Source organism: Phaethon aethereus, assembly GCF_964289735.1.
Source record: "Phaethon aethereus genome assembly, chromosome: 15".
NCBI classification, from domain to species: Eukaryota; Metazoa; Chordata; class Aves; order Phaethontiformes; family Phaethontidae; genus Phaethon; species Phaethon aethereus.
In genome coordinates, this window is record NC_138591.1 from 9,669,150 (window position 1) to 9,685,851 (window position 16,702).

Genomic DNA, 16,702 nt, shown 5'->3' on the forward strand with positions numbered 1-16,702 from the left:
GTTGGTTTGTTAGGCAAAATAACATTAAGGTGGCAGACATACTAGTTTATGTTTAAAAATTGATTTAATGTTGTAAATCCAAATATACACACATTATCTTTACTGTAATTGTAATTAACTAATTACAACTGAGACTTTGCACAGAATTTTCTGAAATGGTAGGGTAGACCTGTGTGTATAGAAATACACAAACTTCTACTGGTAGCTCACAGCTTCATTTTCTCAAAAGATTTGCCTTCAAGGTGACATTCTTTACATCTATTAAGGTACAGATTCACCTTCATGTTTGAACTTATTTTTTATCCATCCTCAAGTCTCGGTAGGCTGCCTCTTTTTACGGAGAGCCACATCTCCTTTTTCCCAGGGTTCCTTTTATACACTGATACAGGTGGAATTGTGGAAATACCTTTTCTGAAAGAAGTCTTGCATATTTTCTGTTGTCTGGGTTTAACTTTATTAGTTAATTCTTACCTGTCTCCAGCAGGGAAGGCACTTTAGAAAGCAGCTTGCACAGCTGCCTTGAAAGTGAGCTCTAACACACTGAGTGAAGTACTGGGCAGTCTCAGGGGACAGTTTCACTCCACAGTACTGTGGAGGAAGAACTTGCCCCTCAAAGCGGTGGAAAAGATTTTCAGGCTGGAAAAATCTTTGGTTTCATCATCTGAGTATGTAAATTCTTGTGGATCTAGGAGTAAAAAATAATTGAATTACTCAAAATGACACTTTTATTTCTGTTTTATATTGTAACCGAAGATATACCATGTTTATCTCAAGTGGGAGAATGTAGGATTGAGTTTAATTAATTAAAGATAATGTCAGTACTAGTGCATGGAAATATTGACTGTGTGTAAGTTTAGGAAGAGTTGTTCAGTCTGTACGTATAAATAATCTGTGGCTTTTTAAAAGCTTTCTCCTTTTTTTGGCCATTTTACTGAGCCTGTCTGGTGGATTCATAAGTGAATTCCACTCCATTCAGAGTGGAAATTTGATGTGCATAATCAAGGAGCAAGTTAAGTGAGTGCATCTAGCCACGTGCATACTAGCAGTTTGACATGAAGGGCTTTGTGAAATACAGGGTCAAAAGCAATTATAAGAAAACCCCAAATGGAACAAAATTGATGTTAAACTTCATTGCAGTAGAGGTTTTTTCATATACTTTGAAAAAAGACTGGTTAGATTCTGAATATGTGACCTGGAAGCTTACAGGGTATAACAAAACACTTTTGCATGTGAAAGTGGAAAAGGAACCTAAAGGAGGTGGAGGATAGGGCTGCTAATTTGCATATGGATTTAGTAACTCATAACATTACCCTACTAAATACATGGTCTAATAGCCTATCTTAATCTCATGTTGTTTTTTTCACAGGTGGCTACAGTGTCAATGGAGGATCTGGGGAAAATACTTATGGTCGGAAGTCGTTGGGGCAAGAGCTGAGAGTTAACAATGTGACCAATCCTGATTTTACCAGTGTTCCACATGGGAATCGTGCTTTAGCCACAAAAGACATGAGGAAATCACAGGGTAAGGATACCACAGATTTTTCAGGAAAAGAGTATCTCTTTTGGCAACCTCTCTTGGGTTCAGAAACTTCAATGAAAAGAAGTTCAGTATGATTAGGCAATATATATGGATTTTATTTTGTGATATGTGATTAGATGATGTTTATGGAGACTGTCATCTTGTATTTACTGTTCCCTGCATTGAGACTTCCTCCATAGGTTAGGCAGATTTCTGTACTATATGGCTTATGCTATCAGTCTTTCCATTTCCTTTAAGTAGCTTTTGAACCCTTATTCAGGTTAGCCAAATTTGGCAAAGAGATCAAGGGCTTCAAAAAGGAGAATTTACTCATAGATTTGAAAATTCATGCCTGAGTAATAAGTTGTTAATTAATGAGTCCCTAGTGTGGGAAGGCCTGCAACAGTGAGCTCAACCGCTATCTGTTCTCACTGGCCTGCAGGTCAACTAGTCATCACATCATACCAGCTGGTTAGTCAGTAGATGTGTACTCCTGAACCAGCCACAATTCATCCTCCTTCTTGCTCAGCTGAGGATTAGAGGCCACGGAGGAACTGGAGGCATCATAAGAATGTGAGCAAGGTATTGGGAAATGCAGCGAGAGGAAAATCTGCAGTTGGAAGAGGGTGCAAGAATGCTGGGCACACATTTTTGAGAAAAAGGCTTCACTTTTCCCACTATTAGGGTTTAAATCATAGTTTTAAAAAAAAGAAAGTTATTCCAAGGACTTCTGAATGAAAATAGAAACCTTGTTATGACTAAGCACTGTCATTTATTGCATCACTTAGTGTAAACGGTAGTTGAGCCACTCAGAAAAACTGTGACTGCTTTATAGCAGGCGCATTCTAAACATAAGGACACTGTGTTTCTCCTCAGGGATTTATATTTCAGAGGAGACAAAAGGTGAAAGAAGTGTTCAGTGTGCCTTGTGGGTGGAAGAACTGAGGTGCAAGTGGTGACATGACTGTTGCAAAAAGCCTCATCTTTGGAATGGGTTAAACTCAGACTTTATAATCTCATTGTGGTCTTTTGACATAAAAATTATTCAGTCCTTTTAGTGTCTTACATTATGTCTATGTAGAGGAAATAGAGAATTGTCTAATAGGGAAGTCTAAGTAATACGTCTGGTAGTGGGCTTGTGCATGAATTTACTATTAGTATTGGCAGAAAATTCAGACTGTTCTCCTAGGTATGTGAGCACCTCTTTTATCTTTAAAATGTCAGGAACTATAATTTTGTATGACCGAAGTTGCTGCTTGTGACTTGTATGTTTCTGTATGTATACTGTCCTCTAGATGCCAGTTTTGGAGAGTTTCTCCTTTTTAACTGGGCTGTCTTTAATTGCTGTAGGTTTCTGCAAGTCATTTTGATTTTTTTATACCTTCTTCAAAATACAATGGGACTATGCTGCAACAGGATTTAATTTTTACAATTCTTTTATATTTTCTTGTTTGCTAGTGTGTGCATTAAGCAATTTTTTTAAATAGCTGTCTTCTGAGTGAGTTAGCATGTGGCTGAGACCTTGCTGATTTTTCACAGTGGAAGTCATACAGGTGTTCATTAACTAGTGCTTTGATTAGTATAGCTTTAGTCATGCTTTGGGTTAGTTTATTCTTTTTTTATTATTATTTTTAGGTTATGATTATGGCTTAACAGACAGCTAGCACTTAATTCTCTTTGGGAGTAATGCCAATATTCATCAGATATTAACGGAATAAAACAAAGCTGCTTTTAGTAGAGCGCTTTGAACAGTACGTCTTGTTCTAGCAGCAGTTAAATGTGTGTCTCATACCTATAACCTTGGTGGTGGTAGTTTTATTTATAAAGTTCTGGGTTTAGGATTCTTCTTCTATGCAGAACAGCACAACCACATTTCAAAATAAATTACAGTTTTCCATGAAGAGATTACAAACAAAAAGATAAATGCAGAGAAGACAATGCTAAAAAGTTGCAAGTTGTGGATTTAATTAATTCAACGCTTATACTTACTGTTGACTTTTCATCTAACATTGAAGATTCAACCAACATTTTTAGGGACCTTGCAGAGATCTAGAATAACTTTTTATAAAGTTATTTCGTAAATATAATTTTCAGTATTTTCCAAACCACTGCATCCTTGTTTGCCCTTCAAGAGCAGTATCTAGTGACCTAACCCAGCTGTGCTGGTGTAGCTTCTCATGTGTTTGCCAAGTGGCAGAGATCAATGCAAACCAGGAGTGACAGAAGAGATGTGCACTGTGCGTTCCTGGTCCAGATTAGCATTGGTAGAATGCAGCTGTGGGAGTATTGTAGAATAGACTTTTCTTTCTCATGAGGCACATCTCTTGTCTTGGTGTATTGGGTTGTGTGGCAAGGTTTTGGTAGTAGGAGGGGGGCTTCTGTGAGAAGCTGCTAGAAGCTTCCCTGATGTCTGATATACCAATGCCAGCCAGCTCCAAGATGGACCCACAGCTGGCCAAGGCCAATCCCATCAGTGATGGTGGTAGCACCTCTGGGACAACAGCGTTAAGAAGGGGGGAAAAACCTGCACAACAGCAATTGTAGCTGGAGGGAGGAGTGAGAATATGTGAGAGGAACCGCTCTGCAGACAGCAAGGTTGGTGAAGAAGGAGGAGGAGTGATTCCCCTGCAGCCCGTGGTGAAGACCATGGTGAGGCTGGCTGTGCCCCTGTAGCCCATGGAGCTCCAAGGGGGAGCAGATCTCCACCTGCAGTCCGGGGAGGACCCCATGCCAGAGCAGGTGGATGCCTGAAGGAGACTGTGACCCCGTGGAAAGCTTGCACTGGAGCAGGCTCCTGGCAGGACCTGTGGACCCATGCTGCTAGCTCAACTCTGGGCAGAAATACAAGGAGATCTTCAGATGCAAGTGATTGTCTAGCAGGGATTGTAGTTATTAGCCTGGCACCATCACTCAGGAAGACCTCAGATCCTGCTTCAGAGGGTGTCTTTGCTGATCAAGATTCACCAGGTGTGGCTTTTTGCCAGCTACTGATGACTGTGGTTTCCAGGTGAAGCAAGGGAAAAGAATCTTAATTCTTCCTCAATGCATATTTATGCCTTAGTCTTCTGTAAAATCAGTAACATCTTAAAAGAAGTGCTCTTCATCAGATAACATCCCAGCCTGTCTTGTGTATTTGTGCTAGCTAGGAACAAAATGTAGATTTCATCCTTCAGACTCTTATTGCTATTTTAATGTTTGCTAAGCCTGCCTAATCCTTCAGAATGTCAGGTGTCTTCAAAATTAATTGCTTAAACCGATACCGGGCAAGAAACAGATTAGTAAACAGATTTTATTCATACATTCTTTTAAAATTCAAAAAATAAAGACATGAAAATAAGATTGAAAACACTGTTCATGACTATAACACAGAAGACATGGTCTCCCGTAGGTGATGTCATGAGCTATAAGAGTTACTGGCCTGTGGGTGGGTTCATAGCATTCTGTAATATTCAAGGACACAAAGGTTTTTATTTCTTAAATTTCTTTATTACAAGTTACTAAAAACTATTGCTAGTAAAGCAAGTATGTACTTACGATGACTTACTTATGTGCACACCTATATATATATATATATATATATATATATATATATATATATATATATATATATATATATATATATATATTATTCAAAGTGTTACTGGTAGAGCACTCGCCAAACTTCTCCCAGGAGTGGAGCCAACTGATGACAAAGTCTCACCTCAAAGATGAGCTGCATCAGGGAGCTTGGAGTCAGTCAGGTGTCTCCAGTGAGGGTCCAGTCTGTCCAGGAGATCTCACGTATCGACGTCTTTGCAGGGGGAGCTCTCGGAGAGAAGCTCCATTTTAGGTAGAAAGCAAGTTATTTTTATATTGTTAGAGACATGAGGGGACGAAGGATATAACCATCTGGAGCCACCAGTAGCTTTTACTAACTACTGTTTTTCATCTGGAAGAGCCAATAGATGATGCTGTTTTCTATTTTCTTTGACCAAGGTTTGCTTTCCCAGTCTGTTTTTCCAGCTGGAGCAGCCAATAGCTGTTGCTGATTCGTGCTTTCCCAGGATGTTTCCCACCATTACAGTCTATTTTTCACGTTTCCAGACAATAAGTTTGTTGCAGTTTCTTGTGTTTATGCATATCAAGTGTATCTTGGGATATCTCAAGTTCTTAGTTACCCATCTGCCTGGGTGGATTCTCAGGCTAACAATTCCCAGACTGGCAGACATCACCTTCTGTCAATATTTTTCCATGATAGCCAGGTTGCCTTTATGGCTGCTCCCATCAGATGACTGATGTGTAACATACCAGAGAAAATAGCTGTCTGTAGTTGTCTTGCGTGTTCTTGTAAGAGTCATGGTGACTAAGAAAACCTCGTTCTGTTCCATGAATCCTCTAATTTTAATCACCATTAAACATCTGATGTTAAACTTTTCAAAAGAAACTTTGTTTCCTTTTTGCAAATGAGGCAAATGAATTATTCATACAAATTCATTGTAATTGGTACCTGAATCAGCTAAACTGAGTTGTGACCTTCACTGGTATCAATAGTGCTACCAGTCAACTTAAATGGAATGTTTTTTTAGGAAGATGCTGCTTCTCCTATGTTATGATCCACTTAAATCAATAGCCACTGTACTTCTGCACGCTGTATACTTTTGTTCCTCAATAGAGAAAGCGTATATCTATTTTCCTTTTCAGAGCAGAATCCTGCTAGCTATCAGAGGACTACTCATAATCTTTCTTCTTGTGCCAAAATGTTAGAGAACAAATCTCGTTTCTTGGTAGTTTCTTGAGTTTAAATCAGGTTCTTTGTTTCAAGCAGCAGATTTTTTTTTTCCCACTGGATTTTCTTTAAATATTATTTGTTGAATTATTTTTGGTTTTATGTTTAGTCAGAAGTCTGATTTAACTTTACCACACCCTTTTTTTTTTTTTAGTTCCATTGATGTAGAAGGGAACTAAATCCAGTGTTTACTTTTACTTGTGTAAAACAGTTCTGCATAGTTCTGAATGGGTTCTACCCAGGTACTGGGCTGTCCACTAGAAGAAATGAAATATTTTGGTAGCTAAATTAGATTTTACATTTAATTTTCCTGATACTACCTTTAAAACAAGTGAGCATTTTTTTTTTTAACTTTTTTCTCAAATTACTATTATGATTTATTGAGTCCACAAATAAACATTTCAGACAGATATTATTGATCAAATGCTGTGGAGAAATTAAATAGTTGTCTTCTTTTTCAGAGCGATCGTTGTCTTATTCTGACGAGTCTCGACTGTCAAATCTTCTTCGGAGGATTACTCGGGAAGACGACAGAGACCGAAGACTGGCTACTGTAAAGCAATTGAAAGAATTCATTCAGCAACCAGAAAACAAACTGGTTAGCAATTTTTACTTTTCCATAGAACTGGAGTATTTCTCATTTTATAAAACTCTTTTTAAAAATCTGAGTATTGGGATATGTCTGCGAGGAATATCTTATAAACAAGGAATTTCTTTCCACAACAAAGGAAGGTGTATTCCTGGATTGCCTGTCCTTTTTCCAGCGTTAAGGAAATTTTTTATTGCTTGATTACTGATGACGTGTTGCCTTAAAGCAAACTACTGAATGCATGAGCTGTAGGAATAAATATGGCATGCCGTGTGGGTTTTTTGACTGGTTTCTGCAATATCCTCTAGATCCTTCAGCAAGGAAATAGGAAAAAGGAAGTAAAATGTGGTGTTGTCTTGTTCAAGAACTGTTTCTGTATTTTAAATTAAAAATATGCAGATATTTATACAGTCTTCTGAATAGCTCATCTTAGAGTTACTCAACTTGCTAGCTAAACACCTTTGTATGTGGATTCCCTTTTATGGGAAGAGAACAAAGTAAGTGTTTTCATTACACCTTTGGGTTTTGTAATGGGTTGTTGAAAACTCTAATATCCTCAAGGGTTTCTTAAGGCGGGGGGGCGGGGGGGGCGGCGGGCGGAGTATCCCTCTGTGGGTATACATTTTTAATATTACTTATTTTGAAGTGATGTATTAAGAGTATTTGGTCTGACACGTGTCCCCCACTGTTCTGGAGAGGTTAGGAGTTCTCAAAGTATTGAAAAAGGAGGAAGTGATGGTTTAATACCCTGCCACTCATTTACAGGCAGTGCTGTGATATTTCAGTAGTGGGTTATGTGTCTATCCATATTTATAAGAAGTTGGTTCATTCTTTCATTATATATTAATTAACCAGTGGTAATTGTGCTCTTTTCCAAAAGGCGTGACACTTAAACATTGAGACTTTTATACTCTGTGCACCTAGGTATAAGCAGACCATGTGCAAGTCTGGCTAATACTTCAGCTTTCCTCTGAAACAAAACCCTTGTTAATACAAAGGTTTGGGGAGTAAATGCTTTTCACAATTATTCCGTGGTTGTTTTTTTAATTACTTCCATTATTCTCAGTGCATTTTTTCCCCCAGTTTTTTTTGTAACTGCATTTTATTTAGGTTTATTGGTATCTCAGAATATATTGGAATTGCGTTTCTAATATCTAACTCAGTGGTCTCAAACTTTGTACTTGTTAGTGGTCAGACTGTTAAAAATTTGTCACTGAGAAACTTCTCTTTAAACTTCTCTCAGCTTGCTAATGAGAACAAGATCAAGTGTTAAGTGATATCCACAATGTCAAGCCTAAAACTTTATAATGGACAGTGTTTAGCCTAGCAGTTGCTCCTGCAGTTCTTGACACTATTACCTGTAGTTTAAGAGAGTTCTTTTCATTCTCATGGTTGAAACGTTAAGTGTGTTCAACAAAGTAAAGTAGTAAAAGTCATTAGGCAGTGGCATTGTCATGTAATGGCATCGTGCTGCAGCTTCGAAATGGTGTAGATGCCTTCTCCTGTCTCTTCTATAGCCTTTTCTGCAGATAGCAGGCACGTTTTTAAAATGCCCTTGTGAGTTCTGAGGGCTCAAGCTTGTGTACCTCTTTCTCTTGCCCTACCCCCGAGTGATGTTGCTCAAAACTTAACCAAAACTAGGTAACATCCGCTGTGTTAAGGATTAGTATCTTTCTGAAGAAAAGAGACCAAACCTTTTTATGAACTCGTCAAGAAAACTTCTTGTTAGTATCTTATACAGTTGCAGCTGATGTATTATTTTACAGCTCAACTCACTAACGTGTTTTTTAGTGCATGTTAGGAAAACAAGTATTTCTGATTATGTTTACTGAGAAGCACTGGTTCGTCAATAATGTTTCATCCCCCAAAATAGTACTCTGTTTCTCTGAAAGCCAGGGTTGCCTAAGGAGAAATTTTAATACTTCAGATTGTATTATTTGATCGGTTAAATGTTCTGCTGATACAATTGGTTAAGGAGACTAGGTCTTCAGTAGATGCTACTGATGAGCTGTATGGTGAGTCTTACATTTGTGATGTAATGTTATCAGCAAGAACTAAACTTAGAACAAACCTTGATAGCAGGCTGCCAGTGTGTTTTCGTGGCTACTGTAAATAAATATGAAATATAACATGTAGGATAATATTGCAACACTGCTTAATATAGTTCATGCTAGTCTGCAGTGGCCATGGAAAGCATATTAGCATTCTATTAGCAAAGAGAAACGGCAGTGTTTTTTTTTAATGTGAGTGTAAACAGGACGTAGTTTGCAGAAGTTATTGTGCCATTATTATGCTTATGCCTTTTATGTACCTTATATTATAGGTACTAGTTAAACAACTGGATAATATCCTGGCTGCCATTCATGATGTACTCAATGAAAGGTAAGCTGGAAAAACTAAGCAATTTGAAGGCTTTAAAGAGGAAAAGTAATGACAGAATTAGGTTTGGACTTCAGTATAGAAATGCAATGGAGAAGGGAAAGGCTGAAAGAAATTCGCTAATTTTGCATGGGTACAACATTGCAGTAACAGGACAGAACTGGGGGAGAGTTAGAACTCTTAGACATATCAACAAAACTGTTAGACTGTCTAGAGTACACTTCACACAGAGAGAATTTGAATGCTGAAGTGTGGCTTTTATGTTGTATGTAATATGAAGTCTCTCTCAACTATGTTTAATCCCCTGGGTGTAGTAGTGCACTGCTGTGGTTGTCTAGCTTGCAGATTGAACTTAAGTTTTTTACAACCTGATCTAATTAATTTACATCCAGCTATGAGCATATGTAGAGGGAGCTCAGGTGTGTGTGGGCTTTTTGACATTTAGTTCAGAGTTATTACCCAAAGTCAGCTGTGTGTTAAGAATTTTCTTCGTTCGATAGTGTGTTGCAAGTAGAACAGCCTATTTATTGCATACTTCTATTCAAGTTGATTTATTCCATAAAAATAATATTTCATAGAATTTTTCAGATTATTACGTTTTATTTTAGCCTTATCGCTGCTGCCATTAAGTAGGAGAGAAGAAGCTTCATTCATGCATACATTTTTCTGCTTTAGAAAATGTTTTAATATGTTCATTGTTTCTTCTGTTCTGCTCTCGTGTTTGGAGATTCCACATTTCTTTTTTTTTTCTCCCCAAAAATACAGTAGCAAATTGCTTCAAGAACTGAGACAGGAAGGAGCTTGTTGTCTTGGCCTTCTTTGTGCTTCTCTGAGCTACGAGGCTGAGAAGATCTTTAAATGGATTTTTAGCAAATTCAGCTCATCCACAAAAGATGAAGTTAAACTTCTGTATTTGTGTGCAACCTACAAGGCACTAGAGACTGCAGGAGAAAAGAAAGCCTTTTCATCTTTAATGCAGGTAAGACTACAAGTTAAAACAGGATTATTAATGATTTTTCCAGTGCAATGCTTGAATCAACTTTTTAAACTGGAATGAACAATAAGTAATGCTATGTTGACATAATAAGTAAATGTAATTACAATTGGGAGGGAAATTTCTGACTGAATGGGATTCTTTGATTCTGATTACATTAGAAAGGAATGTTTAAGTCTTACTACGGTGCGATAAAATATATGTGCAATGATATGTGCAAAGAGGGTGCAAATATTTTGATGCGACTTTTTACTATATATTGTGCATCCAGGTGGAATGGTACACAAAACCCAACCTGTTGATTGCTTTATGCTACCTCCTGTTTATAATTGCTAGCTTCATTTGTAATTAGGTCTGAGAGGGAGTAGAATGTGTTCAGACATCTGAAATCTGGTCCCCTGGTTCAAGTTTTAGGGTCTGTTATTTTGGGTGTAAAACAACTGTGTCCGGGTCTGTGCTCCAATTCAGTGTTTACTTTAGAGCCAAAAAGCTTCAGCAGGAGAAACAGGAACTTAAAACAACCAGTTGTTCTGTGGTTAAAGAATTAAAGAAAACAGTGTCCCCAAGCCTTGAACCTGGGTCTGCCATATTACAAGCAAATGCCCACTTGAAATTGTTCTTTTCATGCAGCATATGTGATGCTTTTTTCCATTTTTTTTCTTCCTACAGAAAGAGTATTGAGATTTGTTTGACTTTCACATGTTTTCTTTTTCACATGTTGTTTTAACGAAGTGAAATGTCTAGTGGTTTTCCTTTACTTTTTAGCTTGTAATGACCAGCCTGCAGTCCATTCTAGAAAATGTGGATACACCAGAGTTACTGTGTAAGTGTGTCAAGTGCATCCTTTTGGTGTCCCGATGCTACCCACACATTTTCAGCACCAATTTTAGGGTAAGCTTACTTTGTCCTCTGTATTTGCTTTCTCGCATAAAAATGTTGGTGCAGCAAATTCGGTAATTAACCTTTTTTCAAAATTGCTTTCCAGGACACCGTGGACATACTGGTTGGGTGGCATATAGATCACACTCAGAAACCTTCATTGACGCAACAAGTGTCTGGTAAAGTCTGGCCAAAGAGTCACTAATGTAGTCCACTCTGGCTTGCAGATGATGTGGGTTTACTTACACAAGTCTGGTCCTACTTACATGGAAGTTGATATAAAATCAAAATGAGTTTCTGGCTATATAACAAGAGGATTTGCTCCTTATTTTTTAGTAAATTTGCTTTTGCCATTTTATGCTATATCTGCAAAAATTGGTTGCTTTATTCAGTTTACATTTAAACAGTCTTGTGTAACTTTTTAACAACTTTTAATAAGTTTATAGATCTTAGTATATTCTCTGTGAAAGAATGTATTTTCTCGTGTGTAATTCTAGAAAATCTTTGTGGCAAAGATACTGTACTGGCATTTAAGAAATTGGGAAACTTCTTCCTATAGCTATAGCAGTTGTCTTGGAGTTACTCACAGCAAACCTGTTATGTTTCCTGTGTCATAGTCCTAGACTCTATCCTTAATGTTTAACTGCTGTGGGGCAGGAATAAACCTTAAAATGAATTTGTCAAAGGGACAAAAGAGGGAAAGACAATTTATAATTTATTTTTAAAACAAATTATGTTAAAATTTTCATGCAGATGACCTTCTCTTACCTTAACAACTTTTACCTCAGCAATATGCAACTAAAACTCAATTTTTATATGTTACCTTGTTACCTGTTTTAATTGCCCTTGTATTTTTATACAGGATGGCTGCAGAGCTTGGAACCCTTTTGGGTGGCTGATCTTACTTTTTCTACCACGCTTTTGGGTCAGTTTTTAGAAGATATGGAAGCTTATGCTGAGGTAAACAAGACTTCATGGTATATACCAGAGTTAACTACTGTGGATTTCTTCATAAATCCACGACTGTGATTCTTATCAATGTATTACATTTGTAGAAAATAAAATAACATAGTTTTCCTGGGGAAAAGAGGATCAAATTACGGAGTATACTTAGGGCATGTACAATGACAATTCTACACGAACCCTCATGAGGTACTTGAATAACACCATAGCCAGGCTTTCAGCCATTGTTGACTGAGAATATCATGTTATAATATAAATAAAAACAAGTAGGCAAACAGGAATGCCTTCAATTTAAAAAACCACAGTGAAGATGTTTCATGGTTTTTCCTTGGTATTTTCTCTGATTGTCCAAATTCAGAGTTTTTCAGAAGTAGTGACTGCTGGGGGGAGAGGGATTCTTAATGCTTCTGTAGATTAATGGTAAATCTGTTTTGTTTTTTTTTTAAATAAAGTAAGGGATTATATTGTGCATGAATTAATGCAGCAGGAACTGATAAAAACCTAAAGTATATTCATTTAACATACTTTCTTTTGGCTTTGTAACCTTTGCTTAATTAACAGGGTGTAGAGTTTATCTGGCACTGTCATTAAAGGAAGGGTTTGGTTTTGGGGGGGAGTGTTGCCTTTTTGGTAAGGTATATGTGCTCATATGTATATGTGCTTATAACTAGATTGTGCTATGTGATATATGTTAAGATGCAGATCCTATAGGTGAAATTGTATTTCGAGCATAATCTGTTTCACTCAAAGCAGAATAAATATTTTTTTTTATTAGTGTACTTATATGTACACCAAAGCTTCCCGTGGTACAGCTCGAAGAGTTAGGATTCACAGACCTCTTTGGCAGTGTCAAGTCCACAGAAACCTGCTCTGCTGTGGCTGTAGGGCACACGGTTGAAGGTGATTAGTCAGTGCAGTAAGTCGCTGCTTATCAACTTATCTGCTGAACTGGACAACATGCGTATTCTTAGTCACAGAAGAGTTTTAAGATAACGTGTTAACTTAAGTCATAGCGGAGGTGGTTCCAGCTAGTACGTTTTTTATCTCACAGTGGGGTAGACCAAGGCTGTATCTATACTGATGAGATCAGCACTTTTGGGAATGTTCCCCAGGCACTGATGCCAGCTGGTGTGAAGTAGCCTGCTAGTAAACTTGTAGTCTGCAGATCAAGGTAGCTGTGTATAAACAGTGTGATGGGAATGGCCACTTGAACATCCTGACTCCAATTTGTGGGTGGGATTGTTTGGGAGAGTGGTAAAAGTATGCAGACAACTGTTGTAAAAGTGCAGCAATATGGGTGATCATGTTCCAGGGGCCAGGAACATCGTAAGCCTGTGTTTTAATTTACAAGATACAGCTTGAGTACTCTGTTTCAGTGGCTAAACTAATGAGCAGCATCTCATTACTGCTCTGTGACTTGCTCATCGTCATTATGTGCCTATAGCCCATCTTTGTATCTATGTGAAGTTAGAGATATTGTACCAATATACCTATAATTGGGTAGTATCTGTAATATGTCTGGAGAATAGATAGATGAAGTATTTTCCATCTCCTATTTTGGTCTTTTGTGCATGTCTTATAACTGTTAATGGTGTGTACTGATATATAAAACTTCTGTGCTGTAGGACCTCAGCCATGTGGCTTCTGGGGAATCAGTAGATGAAGATATTCCTCCTCCTTCAGTATCACTACCTAAACTGGCTGCACTCCTTCGGGTTTTCAGTACTGTTGTGAGGAGTATTGGGGAACGCTTCAGCCCAATTAGAGGACCACCAATTACGGAAGCATATGTAACTGATGTAAGAATGCAAGCTTTTGTTTTTCTTCATTGCTGACATGATTTATCACCATATAATGATGGTACTCACTGTTGAATTTATTTGGGTTTTGTGAATTTTACATGAATATGTATGTGCTCAGCTTTGAGCAAATGTGTTTTCTTGAAGAAATATACTACAAGATTTTTCTTAAGTGTTAAGGTATAGATTGTGATAGCAGAAACTAAGTTTTTAAGGCATTTAACCTCATGCAGCTAGGTTTATGCTTGTGTTATCTATCTCTATAACCATAATGTTACCACTTATTCAGATTGCCGTGATGCTATATATAAAAACTGAATTCAAATTATGAGCTTGACTTTATAAAATGCAGGTTTTTATCTATGTGGAAATTATATCTATCAAATCAGATAGCAAAGTCCTCTTGTTCTATAGTATAGGATGGTGTAAACTTGGAATGAATATTACATAATGTGCTAATTAGCTGCTATACTTCTACAGCAGGAACTGTAGAGTGTGCGAATTATTTAAAAAATCTTGTCATAATCTTGTTGCTGCATGAGCTGTACAACTGGAATTTATACCCTTGCAGAGTTCTGTGAGGGACAAAACTTCTCAAATAAGCGTATGGATTTCCCAATTAAAGCCATGAGAGTTATGTAAGTTGTGTCTTAATCTGTAGAGGATTCTTGTGACAGAAGCTCAAGAAAAGAAAACTAGTCTGTCTTTTACAAGAGGAGTTCTGTTGACATCGGTTGGAACTGAACAGAATTCTGAATAATGAATTTAGGTTTTCTAGGTCTTTGCAGGTCTTTAACTGAGTAGGAAAGCAGGCAATAGAAGGTTTGCTTTTTCATATACTTCTGAAGTATAATGCCATGATGTGCTTTATTCAGAATATTCTATTGACAGAATTTACCAAGCTGTAGAGTAGGTGATGGGACAGGATATCAAATGGATGTGAATATAATTAAATAGCGTACAGTCCTTGTCTCTTTTTAATGGAGTTTAATTTAGGTATGTGTTTATTTTTCCAGGTTCTGTACAGAGTAATGAGATGTGTGACTGCAGCAAACCAAGTATTCTTTTCTGAAGCCGTACTTACAGCTGCCAATGAGTGTGTTGGTGTTTTACTTGGCAGCCTAGATCCAAGTATGACCATACACTGTGACATGGTCATCACATATGGATTAGATCAAATGGACAGTTGTCAGAGTTGTGGCACTGATTATATCATTTCAGTCCTGAATTTGTTGACGCTGGTTTGTACAATTTTTATTATTGCAGTTTTTGCATTGGAAAATATTATTTTCTAAGCAGCCTTGCTTTTTTGTGTGTGTATATTAGATAAATATTTAAAACTCTTCTCTTTCTGATAACAAGCAAGAAATTCCTCTCGTAAATGCTTGTATTCTATTCTGTGTAAAGCTTAAGCTGCTGGCTTGTTTATGCATTTGGCTTGTCAATAGTGGCATTTTGTTTTAGCCTGAGTGTTCGGGCTTTGTGGGTGTTTTGTTTTTTTGGTTTTTTTTTGTTTTTTCTCTCCATGTCTGGCTTGACTGTTGGGCAGTGCCATTCTCTGGCCTCTGCAGTTCAAAACATAGCTTTTAATGTGTAGGCCACAAACTCTTAAACCCATCGAGCTAAATTAATCATGCAACTTTCTCGGCTGTGCTATTAAAGCCTGAATGTAACTAATTCTCTGCATGGGAATTTGGGAAAGCAAATAGAAAATATTTGCATTTCTGGGAAGTTGTTTTTTCTACATATAGCGTATAGAAGCTAGAAAAACAGTATTTTAATTAGTCTTTAATAATCCTTTCTAATAGAAATTAATTCAGGTAATTGAAGATATTTATAATTATGGTTTTTATCTCCAGATTGTTGAACAAATAAATACAAAACTACCATCATCATTTGTAGAGAAGTTATTTATACCAGAGTCTAAACTACTTGTTCTTCGTTATCATAAGGAGAAGGAGGTAAGAGTAAGTGACTTCTACAGGTGTATTACAAGAGCTTTCATGTATTTTCTAGAATATATTTATTAAGCTGTAAAACTTTGTTCATTTTAAATCTGTTTTTAATCTAATTGCATATCTATGAAACTCCTGAAAAGGCAGATATTACTCGTTCTTGGTTTTGGGATTTAGATTTGATAAGGAATTGGTAAGTTGGCCATCGTACCAGATAAAGAAGTCCTTAGTTGATGTGGCTTTCATACTCAGCTTGTTATGTGGATGATCCAGAAAGTAATTAATAGATTCTGTCAGTAAGTACAACTTAATTACAGAAAACTGAAGATAGCTATGTGTATCAGACTGAGCGTAATTTTAAATTCTACCTTCGTGACTAACATATTTTATGATTTCATGCTAATCAATTACTGTAATTATTTTATATTCTCAAGGTTGTTGCAGCAGCACATGCTGTATACCAAGCCGTATTGAGCCTGAAGAACATTCCTGTTTTGGAGACTGCGTACAGGTTGATTCTAGGAGAAATGACCTGTGCTCTAAATAGTCTTCTCTATAGTTTACATCTTCCTGAGGCCTGTTGTGAAATCCAGCATGACTCTTTCAAGAAGCGTATATTCAATGTGGATAATGCAAAGTTTGTTGTTATATTTGACCTCAGTGCTCTAAGTACTATTGGAAATGCTAAAAACTCATTAATTGGGGTGAGTAAAAACTCTACAGATAAAGTTTGTGCAATAAGTGTAAGAGCACTTTTTACTTAAAATATGCCATAATGTATTTTATCAGTAGTGCACATATGTATAATTAAAATGATCATATTTGTTTCCTAACTTATGTTATAGAAAACCTTCCAGTAT

General features: G+C 37.0%; 1 protein-coding gene across 1 annotated transcript in view; it reads left to right on the plus strand.

Moving 5' to 3' along the window:
• Nucleotides 1–16,702, plus strand: part of SMG1 (SMG1 nonsense mediated mRNA decay associated PI3K related kinase) — a gene marked incomplete at its 5' end in the record, with an annotated part of 67,172 nt that overhangs the window by 12,304 nt on the left and 38,166 nt on the right. The window contains 11 exons of the mRNA XM_082006774.1: nt 1,367–1,522; nt 6,746–6,882; nt 9,197–9,255; nt 10,018–10,231; nt 11,012–11,137; nt 11,232–11,304; nt 11,988–12,085; nt 13,714–13,887; nt 14,904–15,128; nt 15,747–15,848; nt 16,277–16,546. Coding sequence (XP_081862900.1) covers nt 1,367–1,522; nt 6,746–6,882; nt 9,197–9,255; nt 10,018–10,231; nt 11,012–11,137; nt 11,232–11,304; nt 11,988–12,085; nt 13,714–13,887; nt 14,904–15,128; nt 15,747–15,848; nt 16,277–16,546 — 1,634 coding nt within the window. The remainder of the gene's footprint in view (nt 1–1,366; nt 1,523–6,745; nt 6,883–9,196; nt 9,256–10,017; nt 10,232–11,011; nt 11,138–11,231; nt 11,305–11,987; nt 12,086–13,713; nt 13,888–14,903; nt 15,129–15,746; nt 15,849–16,276; nt 16,547–16,702) is intronic.